Genomic DNA, 24,494 nt, shown 5'->3' on the forward strand with positions numbered 1-24,494 from the left:
CCCACCGATCAGATGTTTGCAGAAGTTCTAGAACTGGAACCAGGCACCAGAACTACTCATCCCCATCTACTATGTAGTGGCTGTGCCTGGTTCCAGCAGCACTGCTCCCATTCATTTGGATAAGTCGTCAATACTGAAGTCTGGGAGAACCGCTTTGTTACTTTTATGATAGGATGTGACATCACAAATACAACAGGACTACACATAAGTCATTGTTGTTTTGGTGGTAGGATCTGGTCTCACAGATATCACCACCTATAGCTTTAATGGTAGTCCTTCCTCAATACACTACAAAACATCATTATGCATTTCTCATACTGTATTTTACATTAATATAATGCATATGAAACCTTATAATGCATATGAAACCTTTTCTGTTTCCTGTTAAAGCAAAATCAACTGACTCAGCTACAAATCTAAAACTGTGTAGTATGTGTATCATAAGTGTAAAGGGTAAGGCTACTTTCGTTCATGATGGATGCATGCGGTTGTGATATTGTAACTGATCCGTTTTTGCAGATCCATGACAGATACGCCCAAAACGCGAGTGTGAAAGTAGCCTAACATGTAAGATGTTACTGCTTTGAGATGGGTTGTATATTATAGTGTCAATGGATGGTCCCTATAGGCTTCAGGAGTGTACATTTTACAACACACTATAGGTAGTCCCCTGTAACAGTAATAAAAAAAAATCTGAGTAGAGTCCTGACAGCCATCTACCTCTCTGTGTGAACCAGGAGGACTGATATGTTGGGTGCAGGCATGAATATTCTCCCTCAGCTCTTCTTCCCTAGCTTTGTCCCCTTTGCCAAAAACATATCAAAGACCACTGCTGGACAAAAAGTGCAGCTATGGAGGTATTCATTATACTGAATCCAGTAGCATTGACTATACATAGACTTAAAAGGAACCTGTCAACATGAAAAATGCAATGTAATCTGCAGGCAGTATGTTATAGAGCAGGAGGAGCTGAGTAGACTGATATATAGTTTTGTAGGAAATGATTCAGTATAACTTGTATTTCATTCATTTACATTCCAGCTCATTCTGGGCTTTGAAGTCCAGGAGGCGGTCCTATCAGTGATTGACAGCTCTCTCTGTATACACAGTCATGGAGGGAAGGCTGTCAATCACTGATAGGACCGCCTCCTGGACTTCAAAGCACCGAATGAGCAGGAATTTAAATATATAAATTTCAAGTTTTACAGATTTTTCCCCCCATAAAACTATATATCAATCTGCTCAGCTCCTCCTGCTCTATAACATGCTGCCTGAAGCTCATACAACATGTTCAACCTGGCAGGTTCCCTTTAAGTGTCAATTCACATAAATAATATAGGGTCTTGGTGCCAAAAATGGTGCTGTTACCATGTGTAAAGTTACAGTGTGTATAAGAAGATGTCCTTGAGTTACCGAAGCCCATTCTGCATGGCTGTAATTATGTGTACTGCATGCTAATACAATTCAACATGTCTTACAGTCCAAATTCATTGACCAGAAGGTCTTTTCTACCGATGAATGATGTTAACAAGCTTTTATTGTTTATAAATCTATAACCTATGTAAAATCAGCCACTCCTATAATTATCTAAAAGCATTTCTATATGAATACTTCGCTGGTGTAGGAGTCTACAAATCCCTCAGGAAGTCCATTCATTTCTTTTAAACTTGAGTGCTGTTCAATAAATACAATGTCTAGCAAAAGGATTAACAATGAATAATGAAAGACAATTACTTTACTAGAAAGCGTTTTTGTCCTCTGACATACAGATGAGGCCACCTTGGAATTAATGAAAACCCCTCGCTGCTCTTTACCTGACCTGTCCCAATCAGAGGCTGCCAGGAAGAAGCGGAATGTCCAGGCGGTGACAAAGTGGAGCAGGAGAAATTTGTCTTGGAGGTAAGAGGCACACTCATCTCTATTGTGTCACATCATGCAGGAACAATGAAGGTCCCTAATGGTTTTTATAATCGAGCAGTCAATTAGGCAATGGATGAGCAAATGCTTGTTCATCGGATGCTGGGCAACTTTCCTTAGGATCCTGAGTAATCCAGTGTTCTGCTGCCAACAATGAATAGAACAGAATGAGGGAGGAATGAATAGTTCCTCCCGTATCCTGTTTGCATTGTCCTGTGTAATCAGGCCAGTGCAAATGAGCGCCGATGGATGCGTTCTCATCCATTTGCGCTCACACTACCCTTGCACTGACAAGGTTAAATGCGATAAAACCTTAATTCAGTCTGCAAGAAGAGTGTTACTGCAGATTTGTTACCACTGTTTTGTTCTTTTAGTGACGGTATGTCCCACATAAGGTGGCATTATGTGAAGTAGACTATGGGGGGATTTATAAGGGGGGTTCCATCAGTTCCAGGACATTTATCATTATATATGCCAGAAACTGAAGTAAATAATGACTGAAGTCTATACCAACTGCGAGCTGGAGTGTTACTGACAATGGCTGTGGAACCACTGTGCCAACCAACCAGCTTGACTTTGGGCTAGATGCAAGGGTGTAATCCTGGTGGTCCCCTGTTATTCACCCTTTAACTTTGTTGCAGGGGAGCCATCAGGCCGCTACCTCTTGGAATAGTCCTTGTATGGTTGGCTGCTGACCCACAGGGATCAGAGACACCCGTGCGTGTCACTGAGGGAACAGGCAATACTTGTAGTCAGGAAACAGGTAGAGGTCAGGGCTGGAAGAGTTTCTGCAAATCCATAAAACAATCCAAAGCTCTGGGCAGGTGGCACAGAATCAGGATCCAAGAACCAGACAAGTTCGGTACACAGGCAGACAGATAATAGCTCTTTTATAGGATCTAGCAAGATCTCTAGAGACCAATTGCTCAGGCAAGGACTGAAGGAAACAGCCAACTGATTAGCAATTGGACACAGCCATGCAGCAGTTCACAGAGCACAAGATTAACCCTAGCCATGCTGCAGACAGGGGTACAATGAAAAGAAGCCCTAATTCCCACACAGGAAGCCGATGCATGTTCGAACAGGACAACGGTGGCCATGAACCACCATTGTAACATTAAGCAGATTTCAGTCAGGTATGGACTGCAGGAGGAGGCATTTAATTTATGATGAGGCCTATGCCTCATCATAAATGGAATGCCTGCCCTGGCAGCGCAGGACCTATTAAGACCAACGCAGCACACGCAGGTCCTGAAAAATAAGGGTCTATGTATATTAAAGAAATCACAGGAATACATTTAAATTGGTAACTAATTGGTGTACCAACCTGCATCAGCTACATCTTCTGTAGGTTTCAGCCACATGTGGTGTAAATGCTGTTGATTCTCCATAGCAGATGAGATTTCAGAAATGTTATCTACACACTGTGGAGAAAACCCACTGCATAAACTGACTTGTACTGTGGGTCTTCAGTGCACAACATTTACATTTATTTTGCAGGTTTTACCTGCAGTTTTCACCATTTGCAATGCAATCCTTTTCTCTCCCTGCTATCTGCCTACATCTGAAATATATGTCTGTCTTTTTACCGCAAAACGAATGCTTCCACAAGTGTCCCTCTAATCGCTGACATCTCAGCACCTCTATATGTACTCACCACAAGTACTGGCACCTCAAACATCACAAAGCCTGGCCATGTCAAAAAGTATTTTGGTCAAGATGCGCAAGCTTGCAACCCGCATCAATGGTCCTGATTGTCCTGCAAGTCCTTACGTTAAAACCAGAGCTTAAAGGGTTTCTGTCACCCCACAAAACTCTTTTTTTTTTTTTTGGATAGGTAGATTCCTCATAGCGCGATATAGGAGAATATAATAGTCTTACTTACTTTCATGCGGCCGATTCTTTATAAAACGAAGTTTTATAATATGTAAATCCGGTCTCTACCAGCAAGTAGGGCGTCTACTTGCTGGTAGCCGCAGCAGAAAACCGCCCCCTCGCCGTGTTGATTGACAGGGCCAGCCGTGATCTCCTCCTCCGGCCGGCCCTGTCAGTAATTCAAAAATCGCGCGCCTCTGGTCCTTAGGCGCAGGCGCTCTGAGATGAGGAGGCTCGTCTCCTCAGCACTCCCTCAGTGCGCCTGCGCCGATGACGTCTTCTCTTTCGGTGATGTCATCGGCGCAGGCGCACTGAGGGAGTGCTGAGGATACGAGCCTCCTCATCTCAGAGCGCCTGCGCCGAATGACCAGAGGCGCGCGATTTTTGAATTACTGACAGGGCCGGCCGGAGGAGGAGATCACGGCTGGCCCTGTCAATCAACACGGCGAGGGGGCGGTTTTCTGCTGCGGCTACCCTCATTTACATATTATAAAACTTCGTTTTATAAAGAATCGGCCGCATGAAAGTAAGTAAGACTATTATATTCTCCTATATCGCGCTATGAGGAATCTAAATATCCCAAAAAAAATATATGAGTTTTGTGGGGTGACAGAAACCCTTTAAAACTAGATCAGGCAGTAAAACTAGATACATGCACCAAATGTATCGCAGTGCCTCAGGCCGTGTGATAGATGTGCCACATCTTGCTAAATATTAGACACTCTTGGTTGACTTTTAGACCAATGCATTGCGCCAAAATGTTGGTGCAATTTTGGCACAATTTGGCTTATTTTAAGACATCTCAAGGCTATGCCTCCCTTTTCTAGGCACTTTTTAAAATTGTCTAGTGAGGAGCAAATAGTGCATAAGTCACATTTTGTGACTTTTTGCATTTTTTTTACTCTCAATTTTGCAGAGCCTAGCAGAAGTTGGTAGGGACACTACAGCAGGACTAACTTACTATAATTTGCACAAGAAATCTGGCGTAAATTATAACTGAAATCTACTCTGGCTCCAAGCTGACAAAGGTTTCAGTTCCTGGTGTATGGACACCACTGATAAGACTAATTTATTAAGAGACCTCCCTTCTTAATACATTTGTCACATCTTATGCCAGCTGGCCTTTTACTAAGAATGGCATGTGAAATGCCAGTTTTTAGTAAATGGGTCCCAAGGAGTTGTCCAGGATTTACAAATTCAAGTGAATGTAGCTGAACTACATTAACTGATATGGGCTGAGGACAGGAATTGCTGTTTCTAGAAAAATAACTATTTTATGTTTCTTCTACAGCTGGACATACTCCTCCTAAGGCCTCATGCACATGACCGTACGGTGTTTGCAGTCGGCAAAACACGGATGCCGCAATTTGCGGAACTGAATGGGTCACCCGTAATAGAAATGCCTGTTCTTGTCAAAATGGACAAGAATAGGATATGTTCTATTTTTTCAGGGCCATGGAACGAAGCAACGGATGCGCATCTTTTGAGGCCCCATTGAAGGGAATTGGTCCACATCCAAGCTGCAAAAAATGCGGCTCGGATACAGACCCAAACAAAATTTGTGTGCATGAGGTCTAAAAGAGGTGAGACTTCATGTGGAATTATAGGCATAATGTATGAGGCATCTCACGCTCATTAAGGGTGTAAGAGCCCTCCTCATTGTACATGGGATGCTACAGTAGGATTCTGCTGCAGATTTTGGCATATACACAATTTTTCTTTATCTATAATAGATTTTTTAATAACAGAATTTATAGTTCAATTAAACAGTTACCTAAAATAATAGGCTTTTAATTAGATTCTTTGTGATGCATTGGATAATAGAGTTTTTTTTTATTTATTTATTGTTTTATAGCCAAATGGTTTGCAGTTTGCTATACATAATAGGTATTCTTAGACTTAAATATTAGGCTGGAATGTGCATTCATGTAAGTACACTGGGGATTCAAGTCCTTTACCTTAGTAATCCTCTTACATTTAACATACATCCCTTCATAGAGTCTTCTTTTATGTTTTTAAATTGTATTTTCATCTGTCAAAGAAAGCAGCCCCTTTAACTGTGCTTAGCATCTAATTTGTAAAAGAGTTTATATAGCAAGAGAGCCCCCTTGTGGCATCTATCTGGCACTGATTTTACAATTTGAAATTTCAACCTATTAAAGGAGACTTATTTTGCTTGCACCGCTTCATTAATTTAGACATTTTTAACAATCCCAATGGAAGAAGAGTATGAATGGGCCTATATAATTTTAACTAAGAAAACAATTGACTAGTAATTTAAGTCTTCTCAAACTGTGAGCAGAAATATAGTATAAATATTCTGGATAATCTATAAATTACTGATTAGGTTTTTAACCTTCTGATTAACAGAAATCAAACAGTATACAGCAAGATATACTGATATATTTATTACATTGTCAATATCACCTATGTGGTGAGGGTACATGGTCCCTTGGTTTGAGTAGTAGGCCTAAAAATGTAGTAACCAGTGGTGCACCAGGCCTTTCTGCTGCCTGAGGCAAACATTGAAATTACGCCCCCCCCCCCCCCCCCCCCAAAAAAGGCAAATTCTCAATCCAAACCCTCCCTCCCAGCCCTAGATTTGTCACTTTTACATCATACTTCTCCTCCTAGTGCCTCAGCCTTGTTATCCTGCTGCTACCCCCAATACTGTGCCAGCTGTGCTCCCCAATGCCCCCATGACTTCAGAAATAACTATGCGATAGTAATGACAGTCCCCCATAGTAATAGTGCTTCTAGGCTGTCCTAAATAGTAATAGTGCCCTTACAATACCCCAGTAGCCAGAATGTTCCTCAAGAGTGGCCCCAATTAGTAGTAATGCCCTCAATATTGTGGCCAATAATAATTATTATGTCCCCACAGTATTACTGTGTCTCCATAAGGCCCCTAGTAGAAACAAGGACCCTCTATAAGACACCCCCTTTCAGCCCCAAGTATTTATAATGCCCTCTGTAGTAGCTCCAAGTATTTATAATGCTCCCTATAGTGCCCCTGTCATTGGTAGTATATATAGTGCTCTCCCCCTGTAGTATAATGACCACCAGTAGTAACAATATATATATATATATATATATATATATATATAATGTCCCTCTGTAGTAGTAGTAGTATATATAATACTCCCCACCACCAACACCCAGTAGTCCCCCTGTAGTATAATGCCACCCTGTTGTGGTAGTATATATACTGCTCCAGCAACCAAGGATAGTCACTCTGTGGTATAATTCCCCCATAGTGATAATATATGTAATGCTCCTCTGTAGAGGTAATATATATAATGCTCTCCCCTCTGTAGTATAATGCCTCCATGTAGTGGTAATCATTTACCCATCTGTAGTTCCCCTGTAGTGGTAGTATATATAATGCTCCCCTGTAGTGGTAGTATATATAATGCTCCCCTGTAGTGGTAGCATATGTATAATGCTACCCTCCCCTGTAGTCCTCCTGTAGTGGTAATATATATAATGCTCTTCCGCTTATAGTCCTCCTGTAGTATAATGCCCTCCTGTAGTGGTATTATATATATAATACTCACTCCCATGTAGTATAATACCCCACTGTGGAGATAACATATACAGATATAAAGAGATAAAATACTACCATGGCATCCTGACACTGAAGGTCCAGAGTGGTGGATAACATTATTACATATTAACTTATAGAAGACCCAGAAGTGGCCAGGAAAATTACATTTATGAACAAACATCCTAGTTTCAGGACAATAGATCTGTTCTTTATTTTATGTGTTTCATAGTTTCCCGTAATTGTCTTCATTTCGTGTTTCTTGCAGGGTTAGAACATTCCCTAAAGAGTCATCACTGGGTCATGACACTGTGAGGGCTCTTATGTACTATGCCCTTAAGGTGTGGAGTGATATCACACCACTGAACTTTCATGAAGTGGCTGGAAATAATGCAGACATTCAAATCGACTTCTCCAGAGCTGACCACAATGATGGCTACCCATTTGATGGACCAGGTGGTACTGTAGCTCATGCTTTTTTCCCTGGTGAACACCACACCTCTGGAGACACTCACTTTGATGACGAAGAGTCATGGACATTTAGATCATCAGGTATGTCAGGGTAAGAGAAACAATCAGTCCATAGTTTTGCATTTGAGCTGTAAAAATATAGTCAGAATGAAAGACTATTTCTATCATCAGCATGTAGCTCTAATATTATTTTACTTCAATTTAAACATGCTTTTTTTACTCTAGCTCTTTGCTGATTTCATGTAAAACATGGAGGGTGATGGATATTGAGAAACTAGTCAGACCTTCTGTGTTATATAGCAATAAACTGTACAAGTAGTTTTCACTATTGTTATATTTCTTACTCTTTCACTCTTTACAAAATGCCCTTTAAAAGCTATGCGCAATCTTGCAACCAATGTTTTACTCATCCAATGTGTCTAAAATGTGAACTGAAGAAACTTCATTAAACATGTCCTTCTGTTTCATGTACAACTGCTATGTAGATCTTTGTGCCTCCATGGTTACAGAAGACAAATAAACCCTGTTGTGTTGTCCAAGCTACGGCTCTCAGTTAGAATTCATCATAACTGTATTGTGTTATCTGCTATGTTTAGCGTACATTGCTGCAATCTAGAGGCCATTGTTATATTTAGTTTATAAAGTTATCTATGTAATTCATTAGGTCACTCATCTTGTAACTCTTCCTCCTCTGTGAGCTCATAATGTCCTTCAGTCTTTTCCTGTTTGTCAGACATTCATTACAGAGCAGGAGAGAGGATTTCTCAAGGTACATTCAATAAATTACTTAAAGACATATCCACTGCATCTCCCTCCATGGAATTCTACATGCAACTAGTGTCGCTAGAGGATTTATTATAGTGAGTTCACTATCTTCCTTTGGTTGTATAAGAGATTGCCACTCACACTCATCAGATACTTTTTTCACATACATCAGAATACCTGCATAGTCAGATCCTGCAGTCATATACCTTTCTTCTGTCACCTTTTTCCTGATAATATACCAAATATATATTTGAATATAATAAAATGCATATAGGAGGAAGTATAAAGGCAGGATCAGACTACATAAAGTTTTTTGTCGTCTGTTACGGTACCATGGAGCTGCATAGGTCTGCATAGCAGCTGTAGGCAAGAAACAGTGTGTGTACATAGCTTTTAAAACAATTGTCATGACTACATTAGGTTAAAAAGAGACTTTCTAGATATAAGTACCTAATTTATTTTATTTACAAGTTAAAGAAGCACTCCCACAAAAAAATGTATTCTCTGACCTGTTAGAAAGGTCCATGATGTAAACTGTAGTAAAGGTAATTTTATTACCAGTCACTGTATGTGTGAGTTATCCCCTTCCTTCTGATTCTCAGTTGTGTCATGTGACTTTCCAAATAACACGGCATCTTATGTGTGGACAGGAAGCCAGTTTTTCTATGTATTCCTATGGGAGCCTCAATGTCAGTCTCATAGAAATAAATAGAAAAGTAACTAATTTCCTGTCCTGTGTCATTTGGAGATGAGAGTGCTGGTCACATGGTCCAGCTGAGGATTAGAAGCAGTGGCGTAGCTAGAAATTAATGGGCCCCACAGCAAATTTTTGAATGGGGCCCCCCCTCCCCAAGTCATTTTTTCGCAACCCCTTACGTTCATGCCGCCCCCATTCCTCTGGCTAGTAAAGATCGCTCTCTCACACCAGGCCCGGCAGCTGTTCCTTCCGTTTCTACACTGTCTATACTGTCACTGTATATAATTTCATTGTGTAATACTGTTGAGGGGGTCCTGACAAAATCTTTTAGTCCTCCTCCTCCTGGATGGGCCCCTTCTGGGTCAGGGCCCCAAAGCAGCCGCTTCCCCTATAGCTACGCCCCTGATCATATGGAATCATATGCTGTTAGATGTGTTCATGGCAGAGAGTATTCATCAGTCTGGATCAGGAGCTATTCGTTGCTGATTTCAGTAAGTTCATTTGCAGCCATTGTCCAAGCGTATTAATGGTTCATTGTCCTAAGCTGTCGCCCAGTTGATAAGTAATCATGTATGTTGGGACAGTTTTAGAAGGGAGGTTATAACTGAGAAGTTTACCTCCACTACAGATTACATCATGTACCTTTCTAACAGGTCAAAGAATAAAAATGTGAGTGTTTCTTTAAATATTTCAAATCTTTTTTCAGATGTGCATGGCATGGACCTGTTTGCTGTTGCAGTACATGAGTTTGGTCATGCGATCGGACTGACTCATATTTCTGATATGGAATCTATAATGAGACCATATTATCAAGGTCCAGTGGGTGACCCCCTGAAATATACCCTGCCTTATGATGATAAAGTCAGGATCTGGCAACTGTATGGTAAGTTTTTGTGCATGGTTACACACTAGTATAACAGTAAGGTGGATATAAAGGCATTGTCTCAGATTAGAGAAAAGGGTCTTCATTTTTACAGAAATACAAAGTACCTATGGAAAAGTCATCCATCCAGAGAGCACATAGTTTACTTTGTTCCCCTTGTATCTGTCCTATTTCAGATGCCCATTTTTTTATTTGGTAAATCCTTTATTGAAAAGATTTAGTGTTAAAAAACATTGTAAAATACATCTTTGGTGTAACAAATCTAAAAATGATATACAAATATGCTGCTTCACCCTCCCGTAAGCTGTGTGCACATTAAAATGCTGCATATTGGGTCAGCACAGTTCTGGGAAATCCAATTACTCTGCAGTGTTATCAGCTCATCATTTCATGTCTGGGTGCACGGTTTGTGAAATTAGTTTTTGAGGAAGATGCTGTGTCTTATTTTCTGTTCCAGTGTCCTACATGGCCTCTAATCCTTCACCCTCTCTCACCCCAGGAGTCCGTGAGTCTGTGTCCCCAACAGCAAAGCCTGAGGTGGTCGGAGCTGAAGAACATCCTTTTCTGCCTGATTTGCCCGAGAACCGCTCTACCATCCAGTAAGACGTCACTAGTTCAGGACAGATGGCCACGTATTCTGTATCTACTTACACAGCATTTTCATATTCAATCAGCTGGGTTGCTTTATTTTGGCAGACTGCAATTCTGATTACTATGTACAGCACAATCCACAGTCTGCTCTTGAGGTTGGGTGTCTTTAGTTCAACAGGAAATTGGCCATAGGTGACCTGTGCACAGCGGTTTTTGTTTGTTTGTTTTTTTGTTTTTAACTCCCAGTCCTCCTAAAGCCATCTTTTTTTTTTTTGCCGGACAAGATGTACTTTTTAATTTACATCTGCATACAATGTGGTGAGAAGCGGGAAAAAAATTCCAAATGGGGAAAAAAAAAATGAGGTATAAAAAAAAAACATTCCGCTACTTTTTCTTTCATTTTAATACTGGAAAAAAATGTAAAGCTTTGGAAAAAACTGATTTTTTTGGTTCATTTTTTTCTAATTGCCATTTTTAAATTTTATATGTACAGAGCTGTTTGAGGGCTCATTTGTTGCAGGTCGATCTGTACTTTTTATTGATACCATTATGGAGTGTGTATGACTTTTTGATCACTTTTTTGTTGGAGGCGAAGTGACCAAAAAAGTTAGTCATCCATTTTGACTTTTTTTCCCCTTTCATCATTTGCCATATGCAATAAATATTTTTATATTTTAATAGCAAGGGCATTTTCGCATGCAGCGATGCCCATGGTATTAATTTTTTAAAATTATTTATGTATTTTTAGTTTAATTTGGGTAAAAGGGGGGTGATAATTTTCATATTTTTTATTTTTTATATTTTCTAAAACTTTTTTTCTCTTTTTAAAACTTTTTAATAGTTCTCCTAGGGAACATTAACAAGCAATCATTACTGTAAATTGCTTCTCTCATAGACTGCAATGCATTTGCATTGATGTCTAATAGAATTACACTAAGGGGGTAATTTAACAAAGTTGGCTTAGATGCCCAAAGCAACCAATCAGATTCCACCTTTTATTTTGGACAGCTCCTTTGGGGAAATGTAATCTGATTGGTTGCTATGGGCAACTTAAGCCAGTTCTACTTTACAGCAGTTTGATAAATGCCACAAGCAGGCTCTCCATAGGAACTAATGTGCAGCAGCCTGGCACCACTCCTGAGTACAGAGGCTGCCGCACACTACATCCGACTCCTGGTCTTTAACCTCCCGGATGGCGTAGTCACATTTGACCACAGCATCTGAGGGGTTAAAGGCATGCGATCGACGTTATCGTCGATCAGATACACTAGTCTTGGGTGCCTGCTCGTGAGCAGGCGTCATTTTTAAATGCCCCTCCGCCAACATAAATTTATGTGGGGCAGTCGGGAAGGAGTAAAGGAGACAATAAAATACAGGTGAAACTCAAAAAATTAGAATATCCTGCAAAGTTTATTTATTTCAGTAATGCAACTTAAAAGATGAAACTAACATATGAGATTAATTACATGCCAAGCGAGATATTTCAAGCCTTTATTTGTTATAATTTGGATGATTATGGCTTATAATTTATGAAACCCCAAAGTCCCAATCTCAGGTACCCTTTGCTTAGGGGATATGGATTAATTAGGTGACTAGAATGTGACACTTTGAACCTAGAATATTGAACCTTTTCACAATATTCTAATTTTAAGCTCCATTAATGCAATTCCTTTAAAGTTGCATCACTGAAATAAATGGACTTTTGCACAATATTCTCATTATTCGAGTTTCACCTGTAGTAATGGCAAATGAATGCTGGAAGCTTTAAGCCCTGTTCACATAGGTGTTTTTATCTCAACTGTTCAGCTCCGTTATAGGAAAATAATGGAACTGCCAGATCACTCATGACAGATACGAACCGCGCCCAATGCATTAACTATAACGGAGTCCATCTGGTTTCAGTCATGCCCAGGGTTGCCAATCGGAATTTTTGTTTTCTCTGGACAACTTGTCCAAAAATTACAGACTGCAAACATTTTTTTATGGACAAATTGGAAAACCATAATGAATGATGACGAGTATAAGTATTACGTGTCTATGTAGCTCAATATACTGCTAAGAACCCATTAACAGTCTTAACCGGGACCTGTAAAATTATAATAATTACCACCAAAATAACTGCCTAAAATACCACCTGCCTCCAAAAAAAATCACAGACACATCAATTTTTTTTCACGGACACAGGAAAAAAGTCCCCTACTTGATCAGATAGTCCATGTTTTGGGACAGTTGGCAGCCCTAGTCAGGCAACCTGAAATTTTACAGTAAGAATAGTGCATCATGCTGTGCCATTTTGTCCCCCATTTTTGATGGAATCTGCCACGGAGGCTCCATTAGGTACACAGATGTGAATATGATATGAAGCGGCCAACCTGAACTATAAAAAGTGTGCAGAAGAAAGAGAAGGCAATGCATAGTAAAATACAGGGCACTGAGAAGCCTGCGAAAAAAGTGTATAGAAAAGACAAGGGGTTTTTATAACATTTCCTCTTCCATTTCCATGCTGCTGTTGGTCATAGGAGCCACAATCCTTGTTTGCTATGGGGCTCCCATCATTATTAATGCTGTACCTCTGGAGAAATCACCTGCTCGCCACCGCTCAGTTCCGGCTCCTTGGCTTTCTCATAGATTGTAAGCTCTTGCGAGCAGGTTTTTCAGTTGTATATTAGCCAGTCATGTTGTGATGTCTTTTGTTTTGTACATGAACCCTCTGAATCTGTAAAGCGCTGTGGAATATGGTGGCGCTATATAAATATTTGTATTATTTATTATTTCTTCACTGTTCTTCCAGTCCCCGTCTGTCAACTCTCACACGGACTGGGTGATGTGCACTTCTGCAGCAAATAACTGTCCTCATTTGTGTCGTACTCACTGCTGGTTCACATTACAACTGAGACAAGTCATTGGCTGCAGTAGAGCTTATGACCCCCATCCTTTCAGAAGTTGACAGATGGGGACTGAAAGATCAGTGAACAAAGCCAGGGAGCCAGAACGGAGCGGCAGGGATCAGATGAGTATGGCTTTCTCCACAGGTACAGGTGGGGGGCAAATTAAAGGGGTTGTCCGGGCTCAGAGCTGAACCCGGACATATCCCCATCTTCCCCCACTCAACCCCTCTGACATGAGCATTGCGCAGGGCAAGAGCTTTTTCTGGAGATCTGGTGACATACCGGGCTCTCGATGGGTAAGCTAGGTGGAGGCTTCTGCATAGCAGTGAGCCCGGTGACGTCACCGAAAGTAATGGGCGGGCTTAAGCACTGCCCTAGCCTGTAAATCAGTGCCAGTGACATCACCGGGAACACTGCTAGGTGGAAGCCTCCACCTAGCAGTGGAAACATGTAAACAAAACAGCTCCAATGCTCATCTCAGAGGGGCTGCTTGGGTGAAAATGGGGATATCCCCAGCTTCAGCTCTGAACCCAGACAACCTCTTTAATATGATCATACACATTAATCCTTTTAATTGGTTTTCTCACAATACAAGCTTATTTGATGAGTGGGGGTCAGACTGCTGTGGCCCCTATCGATTACGAGAACAGGGGTTCGGTGACCCTGTATTAATGGAGGTGCAGGCAAAGCATGCACACTGCTACTCCATTCCCCCTTTCTGCATGACGTATACTGGTGTAGCATATACCATAATGGCACTCTTTTCACATATACTGGGTGAATGAGGGCCTATAGTTATGTACTAGGAGCTTTCCTGGTGCCACTTGCTGATTGTGAAGGAAAAATGAGGTCTGAGCAGAGCCCATGCTATGTTTATCCATTTCAAGTTGGACTAGTTACTTCAACCTAGGCCTATGGGTATACATTTGTAAATAGGACAGGTAACTAGATGATTTCCCACAACCCCTTAAAGGGGTTGTCCAGTCATTAAGGTTTATAATAAACCACTAAGAATGCTGTAAACAGAACTAAAAGAATTGATACTCACCAATCCTCCGCTGATCCCAGGGTCTTGCAATATGTTCTGCAAAAAATATTCACATTTAGAATTAATATTCTGAAACAGTTCATACTGTGTGCCCCCAAGAGGACACATTGGGAGCAGTATTTATCTCCTTATGTATATCTCCACATACTACTTGTGTGTATAGACGTACACACTTACGCCTATGTCGGTACCGGAGCCCAGATTTACTATGGGTAGACATCTAGATCAGCTGATATAGGTTCTGGCACATGCGCAGTGAAGTCTTGAATGCTGCTCACTGCGCATGCCTGGATCGCAGCAGTGCAAGGAGTTCTTCTGCGTCGGGGTGAGATTTCGCTCGGCCTGGCACTGATGCCTGGAAGGCAAGAGGCTGTCTGTGAGAGGGATAGGGGAGAGCGAGATGGGTGGGAGAACAGGAGAATGACTCGCCTCATGCAGTGTAACGCCCCAATGACTCCATGAGCTACCTGGTGATGACGTCAGATACATTTTTAACGTTGATTTTTGACACAAAAACAATACTTTCGACAGGTTCTCTTTAAATGTCTCAGAATTATCATGGTGGCTCATGTTGTATGATACAATGATTGCATGATATCTAGTGCATCCATAGACAGTCTGAATGTTTAAGATAACTTTTAGTTGTCTTACTTTGTTTCACTTACTTTGTTTTAACTATGCGCATTTTATTACGCATTTGGAGTCACATTTTATGCCATGTCTCCTTTCCCACTGATAAAGATGAAGAAGGTCACGGCACTCCAAAAGCTTGTTCAATGTTCTTTAATACACCAAAAATTCAGCAGCAACGTTTCGACAATAGTCTTTATCAAGCTACATACAGCTTGATAAAGACTATTGTCGAAACGTTGCTGCTGAATTTTTGGTGTATTAAAGAACATTGAACAAGCTTTTGGAGTGCCGTGACCTTCTTCATCTTTACCGGTATTTTGGGGGTCTCTGAGGCCGAGACCTGACGTCACGAGCACCGCCGCAAAGTCTCTTGAGTGTATCCAAGTAAGTGGTGCTGTCCTACCATCCATTTTTTGTTTAAACCTTTCCCACTGAGCCACGCCCCCTCGTCAGGCATGGCAAAAAAATAATAATTCTAAACCATGAAATGCGACCTTTTGCACCAAAGTGTGCCGAAATTGTGGACAAAATCGAGTCAGCACTGTATCTACGCCCATGTACCGTATATAGACGTTATAAGGACATTTCTAGCTGTCATGCCACAGGTTCTGGTTTAAATAGACACTCAAATACAAACTCTACCCCTTTAAGATTTGATTTGTCTAGCACAAACACAGTTGACGGTTTTATAGACAGTGCAGATATTTTCATTCTCAGTGTGAGATATTCCATGGATCTGGTCTTTTAAGCTCATCTGGATGCCAATGAAGTAATGCCTGCAAGAGTCTACATTGAGTGTCTCCTATGAAACGCCATAAGGGGTCCAATCTATTTGTATCATTATATCCAGATACTCTGCTGTCACAGCTGAAAAAATCTATGAAATGCTTTTAAGTAAATGGTCCAACTCTGCAATAAATGTCATTTTGTATGTACAGTGCTGTAAAGTATTGCCTTTTTGCAGATTTCCCTTTGAATATCTGTCAGATTGAGTGGTTTTTGATCTTTAATGTAAAGCAATGTACCCAGTTATTTAGTATCACCTTCAGTTATTTAGTATCAAAATGACCTTTCAGCATCATTTTGCAGCTTACATGTATGGGATAAATGATAATAACAGTGAAAGTACAGCACATGGCCACCGGCCAAGTGCTTTCATACATGTCCCAGAACTCCAAGGTGACTTCTATTATGTTGAATAGTAAGGCTTATATTATTCATTATAATTCACACCTATTCTGCTGCAGAACCTGTTTTTCAATAGGAAAGTGAGTGTTATATTAGTAATTTACTAAATAACATGAATTGCCATCTTACTGACAGCCATAATGCCCCCATAATAGTGATATCTACCTTGTCCTTATACAGTGCCCGTCATGTCACCAATACAGTCAAAGTGCCCCCTACAACACTAGCAGCTCCAGATGCCCCATACAGGTCTAGACAACAGTGTCAGCTACAAATGTCCTGCAAACCAGTTTTATACACAAATGTCGAATAACAATGTCACCTACACGCCAAGCATAAAGCGCCTTACTCTGTACCCTTTAAAAAGCCAGCACCCAAAAAGTACGAGTCACCTCTACCTACCATAGATTTCCTGGCCCCAGACACTGTCACCCTCACCAATGACCTCATAGAAACATAGAATGTGTCGGCAGATAAGAACCATTTGGCCCATCTAGTCTGCCCAATATACCGAGTACTATGAATAGCCCCTGGCCCTATCTTATATGAAGGATGGCCTTATGCCTATCCCATGCATGCTTAAACTCCTTCACTGTATTTGCAGATACCACTTCTGCAGGAAGGCTATTCCATGCATCCACTACTCTCTCAGTAAAGTAATACTTCCTGATATTACTTTTAAACCTTTGCTCCTCTAATTTAAAACTATGTCCTCTTGTAGCAGTTTTTCTTCTTTTAAATATTCTCTCCTCTTTGACCTTGTTGATTCCCTTTATGTATTTAAAAGTTTCTATCATATCCCCTCTGTCTCATCTTTCTTCCAAGCTATACATGTTAAGGTTCTTTAATCTTTCCTGGTAAGTTTTATCCTGCAATCCATGTACCAGTTTAGTAGCTCTTCTCTGAACTCTCTTCAAAGTATCAATATCCTTCTGGAGATATGGTCTCCAGTACTGCGCACAATACTCCAAATGAGGTCTCACTAGTGCTCTGTAGAGCGGCATGAGCACCTCCCTCTTTCTACTGGTAATTCCTCTCCCTATACACCCAAGCATTCTGCTAGCATTTCCTGCTGCTCTATGACATTGTCTGCCTACCTTTAAGTCTTCTGAAATAATGACCCCTAAATCCCTTTCCTCAGATACTGAGGTTAGGACTGTATCACTGATTTTATATTCTGCCCTTGGGTTTTTACGCCCCAGGTGCATTATCTTGCACTTATCAACATAAAATTTTAGTTGCCAGATTTTTGACCATTCCTCTAGTTTTCCTAAATCCTTTTCCATTTGGTGTATCCCTCCAGGAACATCAACACCGTTACAAATCTTTGTGTCATCAGCAAAAAGACACACCTTACCATCGAGGCCTTCTGCAATTTTGCTGATAAAGATATTAAACAATATGGGTCCCAGAACAGATCCCTGAGGTACCCCCCTGGTAACAAGACCATGGTCTGAATATACTCCATTGACTACAACCCTCTGTTGTCTGTCCCTCAACCACTGCCTAATCCATTCAACAATATGGGAGTCCAAGCCCAAAGACTGCAATTTATTGATAAGCCTTCTGTGTGGGACAGTATCGAAAGCCTTACTGAAGTCTAGATAAGCGATGTCTACTGCACCTCCGCCATCTATTGTCCGCCATCTACCTCCATTAACACATAGTAGGATCTCCCAGCAAAAGTAATCTGTACTAACAGGCAAGCAAAACAAGAAGCTTTCTGCTCTGAAGCTTGCAGAATTTGGAATTCAACTGAAGATTATAGTACAGACCGTAACTATGGAGCAGAAATTGTTATGGAATATAGAAATCTAGATATTTATTTTAAATGTGAGCTATAAATTGTGTTCTAAGGTGGACATGTCCTTTAGGCATCCTGCACACGAACGTGTGCGCCCTGTGGTCGTGCTGCGGCCCGCAAAATGCGGGGCAGCCGCAGCGGATCGCGGACCCATTCACTTTCCGGCCGTTCTGCAAAAAGATAGGACATGTTCTATCTTTTTGCGGAACGGAAGTACGGGACGAAACCCCACGGACGCACTCTGTAGTGCTCCCGTAGGGTTCCGTTCCGTGCTTCCGTTCCGCACCATTCCGCATCTCCGGAGTTGCGGACCCATTAAAGTGAATGGGTCCGCATTCATGATGCGGAATGCACACAGAACGGTGCCCGTGTATTGCGGATCCGCAAATGCGGTCCACAATACGGCCACGGAGTGCACACGTTCGTGTGCAGGAGGCCTTAGAAGAACAGTTATTGTCTCCCATGGGTGGTACCGATGTTGGTAAACTGTGTAACTAAAGGATAATGAATATATATTTCTTCTACTAGGCCAAGAAAAGATGAGCCTGACCGATGTAACACACATTTCGATGCGGCAGCTCAGATACGTGGAGAAGCATTCTTCTTCAAAGGTTCGAAATATTCTATGCTGGCAAACACAAGATGGTTTGTGTAAAGGCAGCATTGTATGGGGACAGGTCCACTCTCCTATTAGCCAAAACAGGAAAAATATTGTGCCATTTGGCTAATATGCTGGACACGTAGTATATGAGTTTGGTTTATTCATGAAGTGACCACTCGGTACACAAAAAATTCATTGTGTCACAACACCGGGGTGTTAAACACTATGATAATGCACACAGTAATGTGGCAGTGCAGAGATAACTAGACTGATATACACAGTAGGGATTTAGCTGTTTATGTAGCAGAGTAGTTATTGTGCCCCATTCAGGGCCCATGTCCACCTGCTGCCTCTGCCTCCCTTATGGCTATGTCCCTGAGGATGGCATAAATTATTTTGTGTGTGGAAGTGTTTGGCTCTAATGGTTGGTCATTTTCCTCCTTTAGTATTTTGTTTGCTATTTTGTCCTTCCATTCCTCATAAAACTAGCATTCGGTAGCTGAGAACAGCATAGGTATAGAGGTATTACAACTGTTAATATGCTGACAATACATACAGTGCCTAAAAGCAACTATACATAGATTAGGCTGGTCTCATTCTCCATCTCCAGCACTTGTCAGGGTTGTACTGTAATTCTGGAGATTTAGGCTAAATGCACACGATCAGTATTGTGTACGGAAAATCCGCACTGTTGGTCATGTATATTGTATTCTATTTTTTGTGCATTTACCCTTACTCCAAAACATAACAGCAACTCTCTTAGTGTCCACATAAATTCACAGAAACTGTACTGTGATGACAGTTCTCCTACACCCTGCACTTATGTTTTATTAGACGTATCCTTATCCCTAAGGCCCCATTCACACGACCGTATTTTTTTGCGGATTAGATGCTGACCCATTCATTTCATTGGCGCTGGAAAAAATGCGGATAGCACATTGTGTGCTGTCCAAATCCGAATGTCCATTCCAAAGCTCCACAAAAAAGATAGAACATGTTCTATTCTTGTCCGTTTGGCGGACAAGAATTTGCATTGTTACAATGGGTCTGCAGAAAAAACAGATCCAACATGGACGTCACATGGACAACATCCGCATTTTATGCGGACCGCAAAATACATACAGTAGTGTGAGTGCACCCTTACTGTACAACTGGTTGAACATTTGCTATATTGTGAGTCACTAGGACCCATCAGTGGGATACAAAAATGTCATAGTTGTCATGTGTCTGTTTAGGCAGGGTGCTGAATCTCCTTATAGAGACCAGTCCTGTATGGAGACTTAGGCCTCATGCACCGCGAACGTGTGTCGGCCATTTCGTACATTGGGGACCGCAACATGAATGGGTCCATGATCCGTCCGCACCGCAAAAAATAGGACCTATTCTATTTTTTTGCAGTGCAGAGGCACGGAGAGAAACCCCACCGAAGCACTCCGTAATTCTTCCGTTGGGTTCCGTACCTCCATTCTGCACCGCTCCTTTCGGATTGTGGACCCATTCAAGTCAATAGGTCCACATCCGTGATATGGCGTGCCCCCGACCGGTGCCCGTATATTGCGGACCCAAATACAGGCACAGCTGGGTGCATGAAGCCTTACTGGAAGTACTCCATGGTATGGAGAATTATTGGTTCTGTAACAAAATTAGCATCAGGGGCTGCAGAAGTAGTAGTTGTATCTGGACACTGATACCTGAGGGCGCACAAACGCTATACCAGTATTATAAATGGTACATGATAAGGGCAGGGTAATATGGCACATTTTGCTTTGCTGTATGTTTTAATTTCCTGTGTGTATTTTTATGTTTATGTAGGCAAATATTTTTGGAGACTTACCCGCAATAAGCATTTAGTTTCCCTTCAGCCTGCTCAAATTCATCGATTCTGGAGAGGTTTACCGCTAAACATGGATAGTGTGGATGCAGTTTATGAGAGGACCACAGACCACAAAATTGTCTTTTTTAAGGGTAAGTGTAGAAGCTCCATTCAAAGAAGACAAAGAAAACGTGACAAAAATACCTAAATAGGGGGTGTCTTCAACTTCCAGTTGATGGCCTCTTAGTATAAGGGTCCATTCACACGTCCGTAAGTGTTTTGCAGATCCGCAAATTGTGGATCCGCAAAACACGGACACCTGCAATGTGCGATCCGCAATTTGCGGACCGCACATCACAGACACTATAATAGAAAATGCCTTTTCTGGTCTGCAATTGCGGACAAGAATAGGACATGTTCTATTTTTTTCAGGAACGGAATTGCGGATCCCGAAAAAACTGATCCCGAAAAAAAAGGATGCGGATCCCGAAAAAAAAGGATGCGGATCCTGGAAATGCGGATTCGCATCCGTTCCAGCCCTATTGAAAGTGAATGGGTCCGCAAATTACAGACGTGTGAATGGACCCTTACTTAAGGGGTAACTGAAGTGCAGTGGCCCCTTTATTATTTATTAAAGAGAACTCGTCTTCACTCCGGACATGTCTGTTAGCTAATACTTGTACTCTTCATGAAGTACCAATTCTGGACTATCTCTGTGGTGTGCTGCTCCTCTATTATTGCTCCTTGAAAAGTAATAATTTGACAACTGGGTGTTACCAGTTGGGGCTCAGACACTGTCCGTGTGCTAACTGTGCCGACTGTAGAGGAACACCCCTTTCATAAGGGAATAGTAATAACCAGCTGTAAATGTATTCATCAATATTCAGGAGGAATAGCAAAGGAACAGCACAATGTAGAGTTATGACAAAAGATGCTTCGGAATTGTTAATTCAAAAGGAAATGCAAGAATATATTTTAAAGGGTTTTTCCCCCTTCGGCCAGTGTAATACAGCCCTAAAACGTAGCTATAGGCCTCATACATCATGGTATTGACTAAATCAATTCCATTTAAGCATTGAAATTCCAGATACTTTAGTTGTTTCTGACTTTTGACTCGTTTGGAATCCATCGTATACCATACATGAATTTGCACATATTTTTAGGTATGTTAGGGCCACATTCACATCTGCAACAAATTGGCTTAAAACCACACTAATCCATGGCATAGGGGATAAATGTCTGACTGCTGGTGGTCCCTGTCTGAATTGGAGAGGTAGTGTGCATGTTGGTTCACTTTCCATTCACTTCTACGAAACTAATGTAGCCAGCGCTCTGTCAGTCCCATAAAAGAGAACGTATCGGTGGACAAACGTGCATTCAAGTAGGGGAACTACTGCTCCTTTCAGGAGTGGGATATGGGGATCCCAGTTCTTGGGATCACTAGGGTTCCCAGCAGTTAACCTCCAAGAAATCAAGAAATCTAATGTTTATCACCTATTCTGTCGATAGGATATAAATACTATTTTTGAGATAACCCTTGTAAAATAGTCCCAATCTTTGCACTCCTTGATTACTTACTTATAAAAGTTATATTGGCATCACCCTCAACAAAATGATGCAAACAGCCATGAAGTTATCTGATAATGCCATAGACAGATGAGTAGTAAAATCGGCAGATGAGGTGGGCAAGGTGATGTTGTTTGGTCAGTGACGTTTCCATCTTTCTGTGGCAGACACAGATGCCCATATGTAAGAAGCACACAATTACAAATTATGCCAATTTCCGCCTCCTCTCCCCACCTCTTTTAGGAGATCGTTACTGGGTTTTCAAAGATAATAATGTGGAAGAAGGATACCCCCGACCCATCACAGACTATGGATTGCCCTTAGGGGGTGTGGATGCTGCCTTTCCTTGGCCCCACAATGATAAGACCTATTTCTTTAAGGAGAGTCTCTTCTGGTGTTACAATGAACGGGAGCACAGAATGGATGATGGCTTCCCTATAGAGACTGCCTTCTGGAAAGGAATCCCTGCTACTCTGGATGATGCAATGGGATGGTCAGATGGTGAGTACAAGCATATGTAATAGTCTAGTCATGTCCAACACAAAACCTATAAGACATGACAAAACATATATGAAACAATGGCGAATCAACTGCTAGATGGAAATGAACCCTGCATGCAGAAACATAACCAGCAGCAGCATAGGAGGTAAAGATATTGCAGTCACACTGTGGCCCAATAATCTCAAGCTTGCACCACAGTCTACACTATCAGCGCATGTGCAGTGTCTCTGCTTCATTTGGGTGCGCAGTAGTCATTTGCACTGCTGGTGAAGCAGAGTGCATGTGCTGTTAGTGTAGACTATGGTGTAGGTGCGAGATTACTGGGCCAAGACACCTGGACCTTGTCAGTCCAGGAGGCGGAGTGGCCCTAAGTGCAGAGTGGAGAAAACCTAATTTACATATTAATGAAAAATTATATTTCTCAGGAACGTGCAACAGAGGAACACATAATCTTAATAAGATTGAGCTTGCTGACAGATGCTCTTTAAAGTGCGTCTGCCACCAGATCTACAGCAGTAAATGCCATGATCGCGCCTATGCCGTGCGCTCCAGTACCCATTGCAGGAGCAGTACAGGAAAGAGGATAGCTGGCAGTTCACTTCTGTACTGCGACTGTACAGGGTACTGAAGCAAACGGCAAAGACAGGAGAATTAAGGAGAAGACTTGTGCTACAGCAGGTGCCTTAAAGAGCATCTGTCAGCAGATTTGTACCTATGAAACTGGCTGACCTGTTGCGTGTGCGCTTGGCAGCTGAAGGCATCTTTGTTGGTCCCATGTTCATATGTGCCCTTAAGTTTTAACACATGCAAATGAGTCTCTAGAAGCAATGGGGCATTGCCATTACACCTAGAGGCTCTGCTTTTCTTTCACATTTATTTTTATTAAATAAGGTAGAAGTGAAACATACATGGCTCATACAAATAGTACAAAAGCTGAAGGTTCAGAGTTGACATAGCCATTTATGAAACATGGTATGGATCATAGCAGCAAATTTCCAATGACGTATCAGGTGTAGATTAGATACCATGCCAGACTCTAGCTATAGTATGGTGTTGGGTAGTGGGAAGGGGGGGTGGGGAGGTAGCTGAAAAGAAAGGGACAAGTCATCCCCCGTCCTCTCCCCAGGTAGGCACACCTTCATCCTCCGAGTATTCAAATATACATGGGTCCTTCAGGGATTCCATATCTTTAGGAATTTCTTGTGTTTCCTCTCTTCCCAACTCGCCAACTCTTCTAGGCAGTACATCTAGTCTACTTTGTCCCTCCACTGTTCTATGATGGGTGAGTCCTTACTCAACCATTTTAATGGGATTAATAGCCTCGCTGCCTAAATCAGATGGGTAGCTAAATCCCCTTTAGACGGTTGCCAAGAGGTTGTGGGTAAACAAAGGAGGACAGCTTCTGGGGTCAAAGTAATAGGGATGGGGGATATGCTATTAATTGAGTGCGTAATGTCCAACCAAAAGGTTTGTATCTTTGGGCAGAACCAGAAAATGTGGCTCAGTAAGCCTTCTCCAGACCCACATCTCCAGCATGCATCGGAATCCTGTAGGCCCCTTAGGTATATCTGCTTGGGGGTTTTGTACCATTGTGTCAATACTTTATAAGAGTGTTCCTGAACCCGTATGCATCTCGAGAACCCATGAAAGTGAGAATGTATACGCAGAATGTCTATTTCAGAAAAATTGATGTTCAATTCTGTGGCCCA

The 24,494-nt window shown here is 41.6% G+C and overlaps 1 protein-coding gene across 1 annotated transcript in view; it reads left to right on the plus strand.

The window, feature by feature from the left end:
• Nucleotides 1-24,494, plus strand: part of MMP17 (matrix metallopeptidase 17) — a 197,078-nt gene that overhangs the window by 155,749 nt on the left and 16,835 nt on the right. Inside the window, exons 3-9 of the mRNA XM_040420234.1 lie at nt 1,770-1,899; nt 7,605-7,888; nt 9,976-10,152; nt 10,652-10,751; nt 18,833-18,915; nt 20,718-20,870; nt 22,528-22,785. Of these exons, the coding sequence (XP_040276168.1) occupies nt 1,770-1,899; nt 7,605-7,888; nt 9,976-10,152; nt 10,652-10,751; nt 18,833-18,915; nt 20,718-20,870; nt 22,528-22,785 (1,185 nt within the window). The remainder of the gene's footprint in view (nt 1-1,769; nt 1,900-7,604; nt 7,889-9,975; nt 10,153-10,651; nt 10,752-18,832; nt 18,916-20,717; nt 20,871-22,527; nt 22,786-24,494) is intronic.

The sequence above is a fragment of the Bufo bufo genome, chromosome 2 (genome assembly GCF_905171765.1).
Source record: "Bufo bufo chromosome 2, aBufBuf1.1, whole genome shotgun sequence".
In the NCBI taxonomy this organism is placed as follows: Eukaryota; Metazoa; Chordata; class Amphibia; order Anura; family Bufonidae; genus Bufo; species Bufo bufo.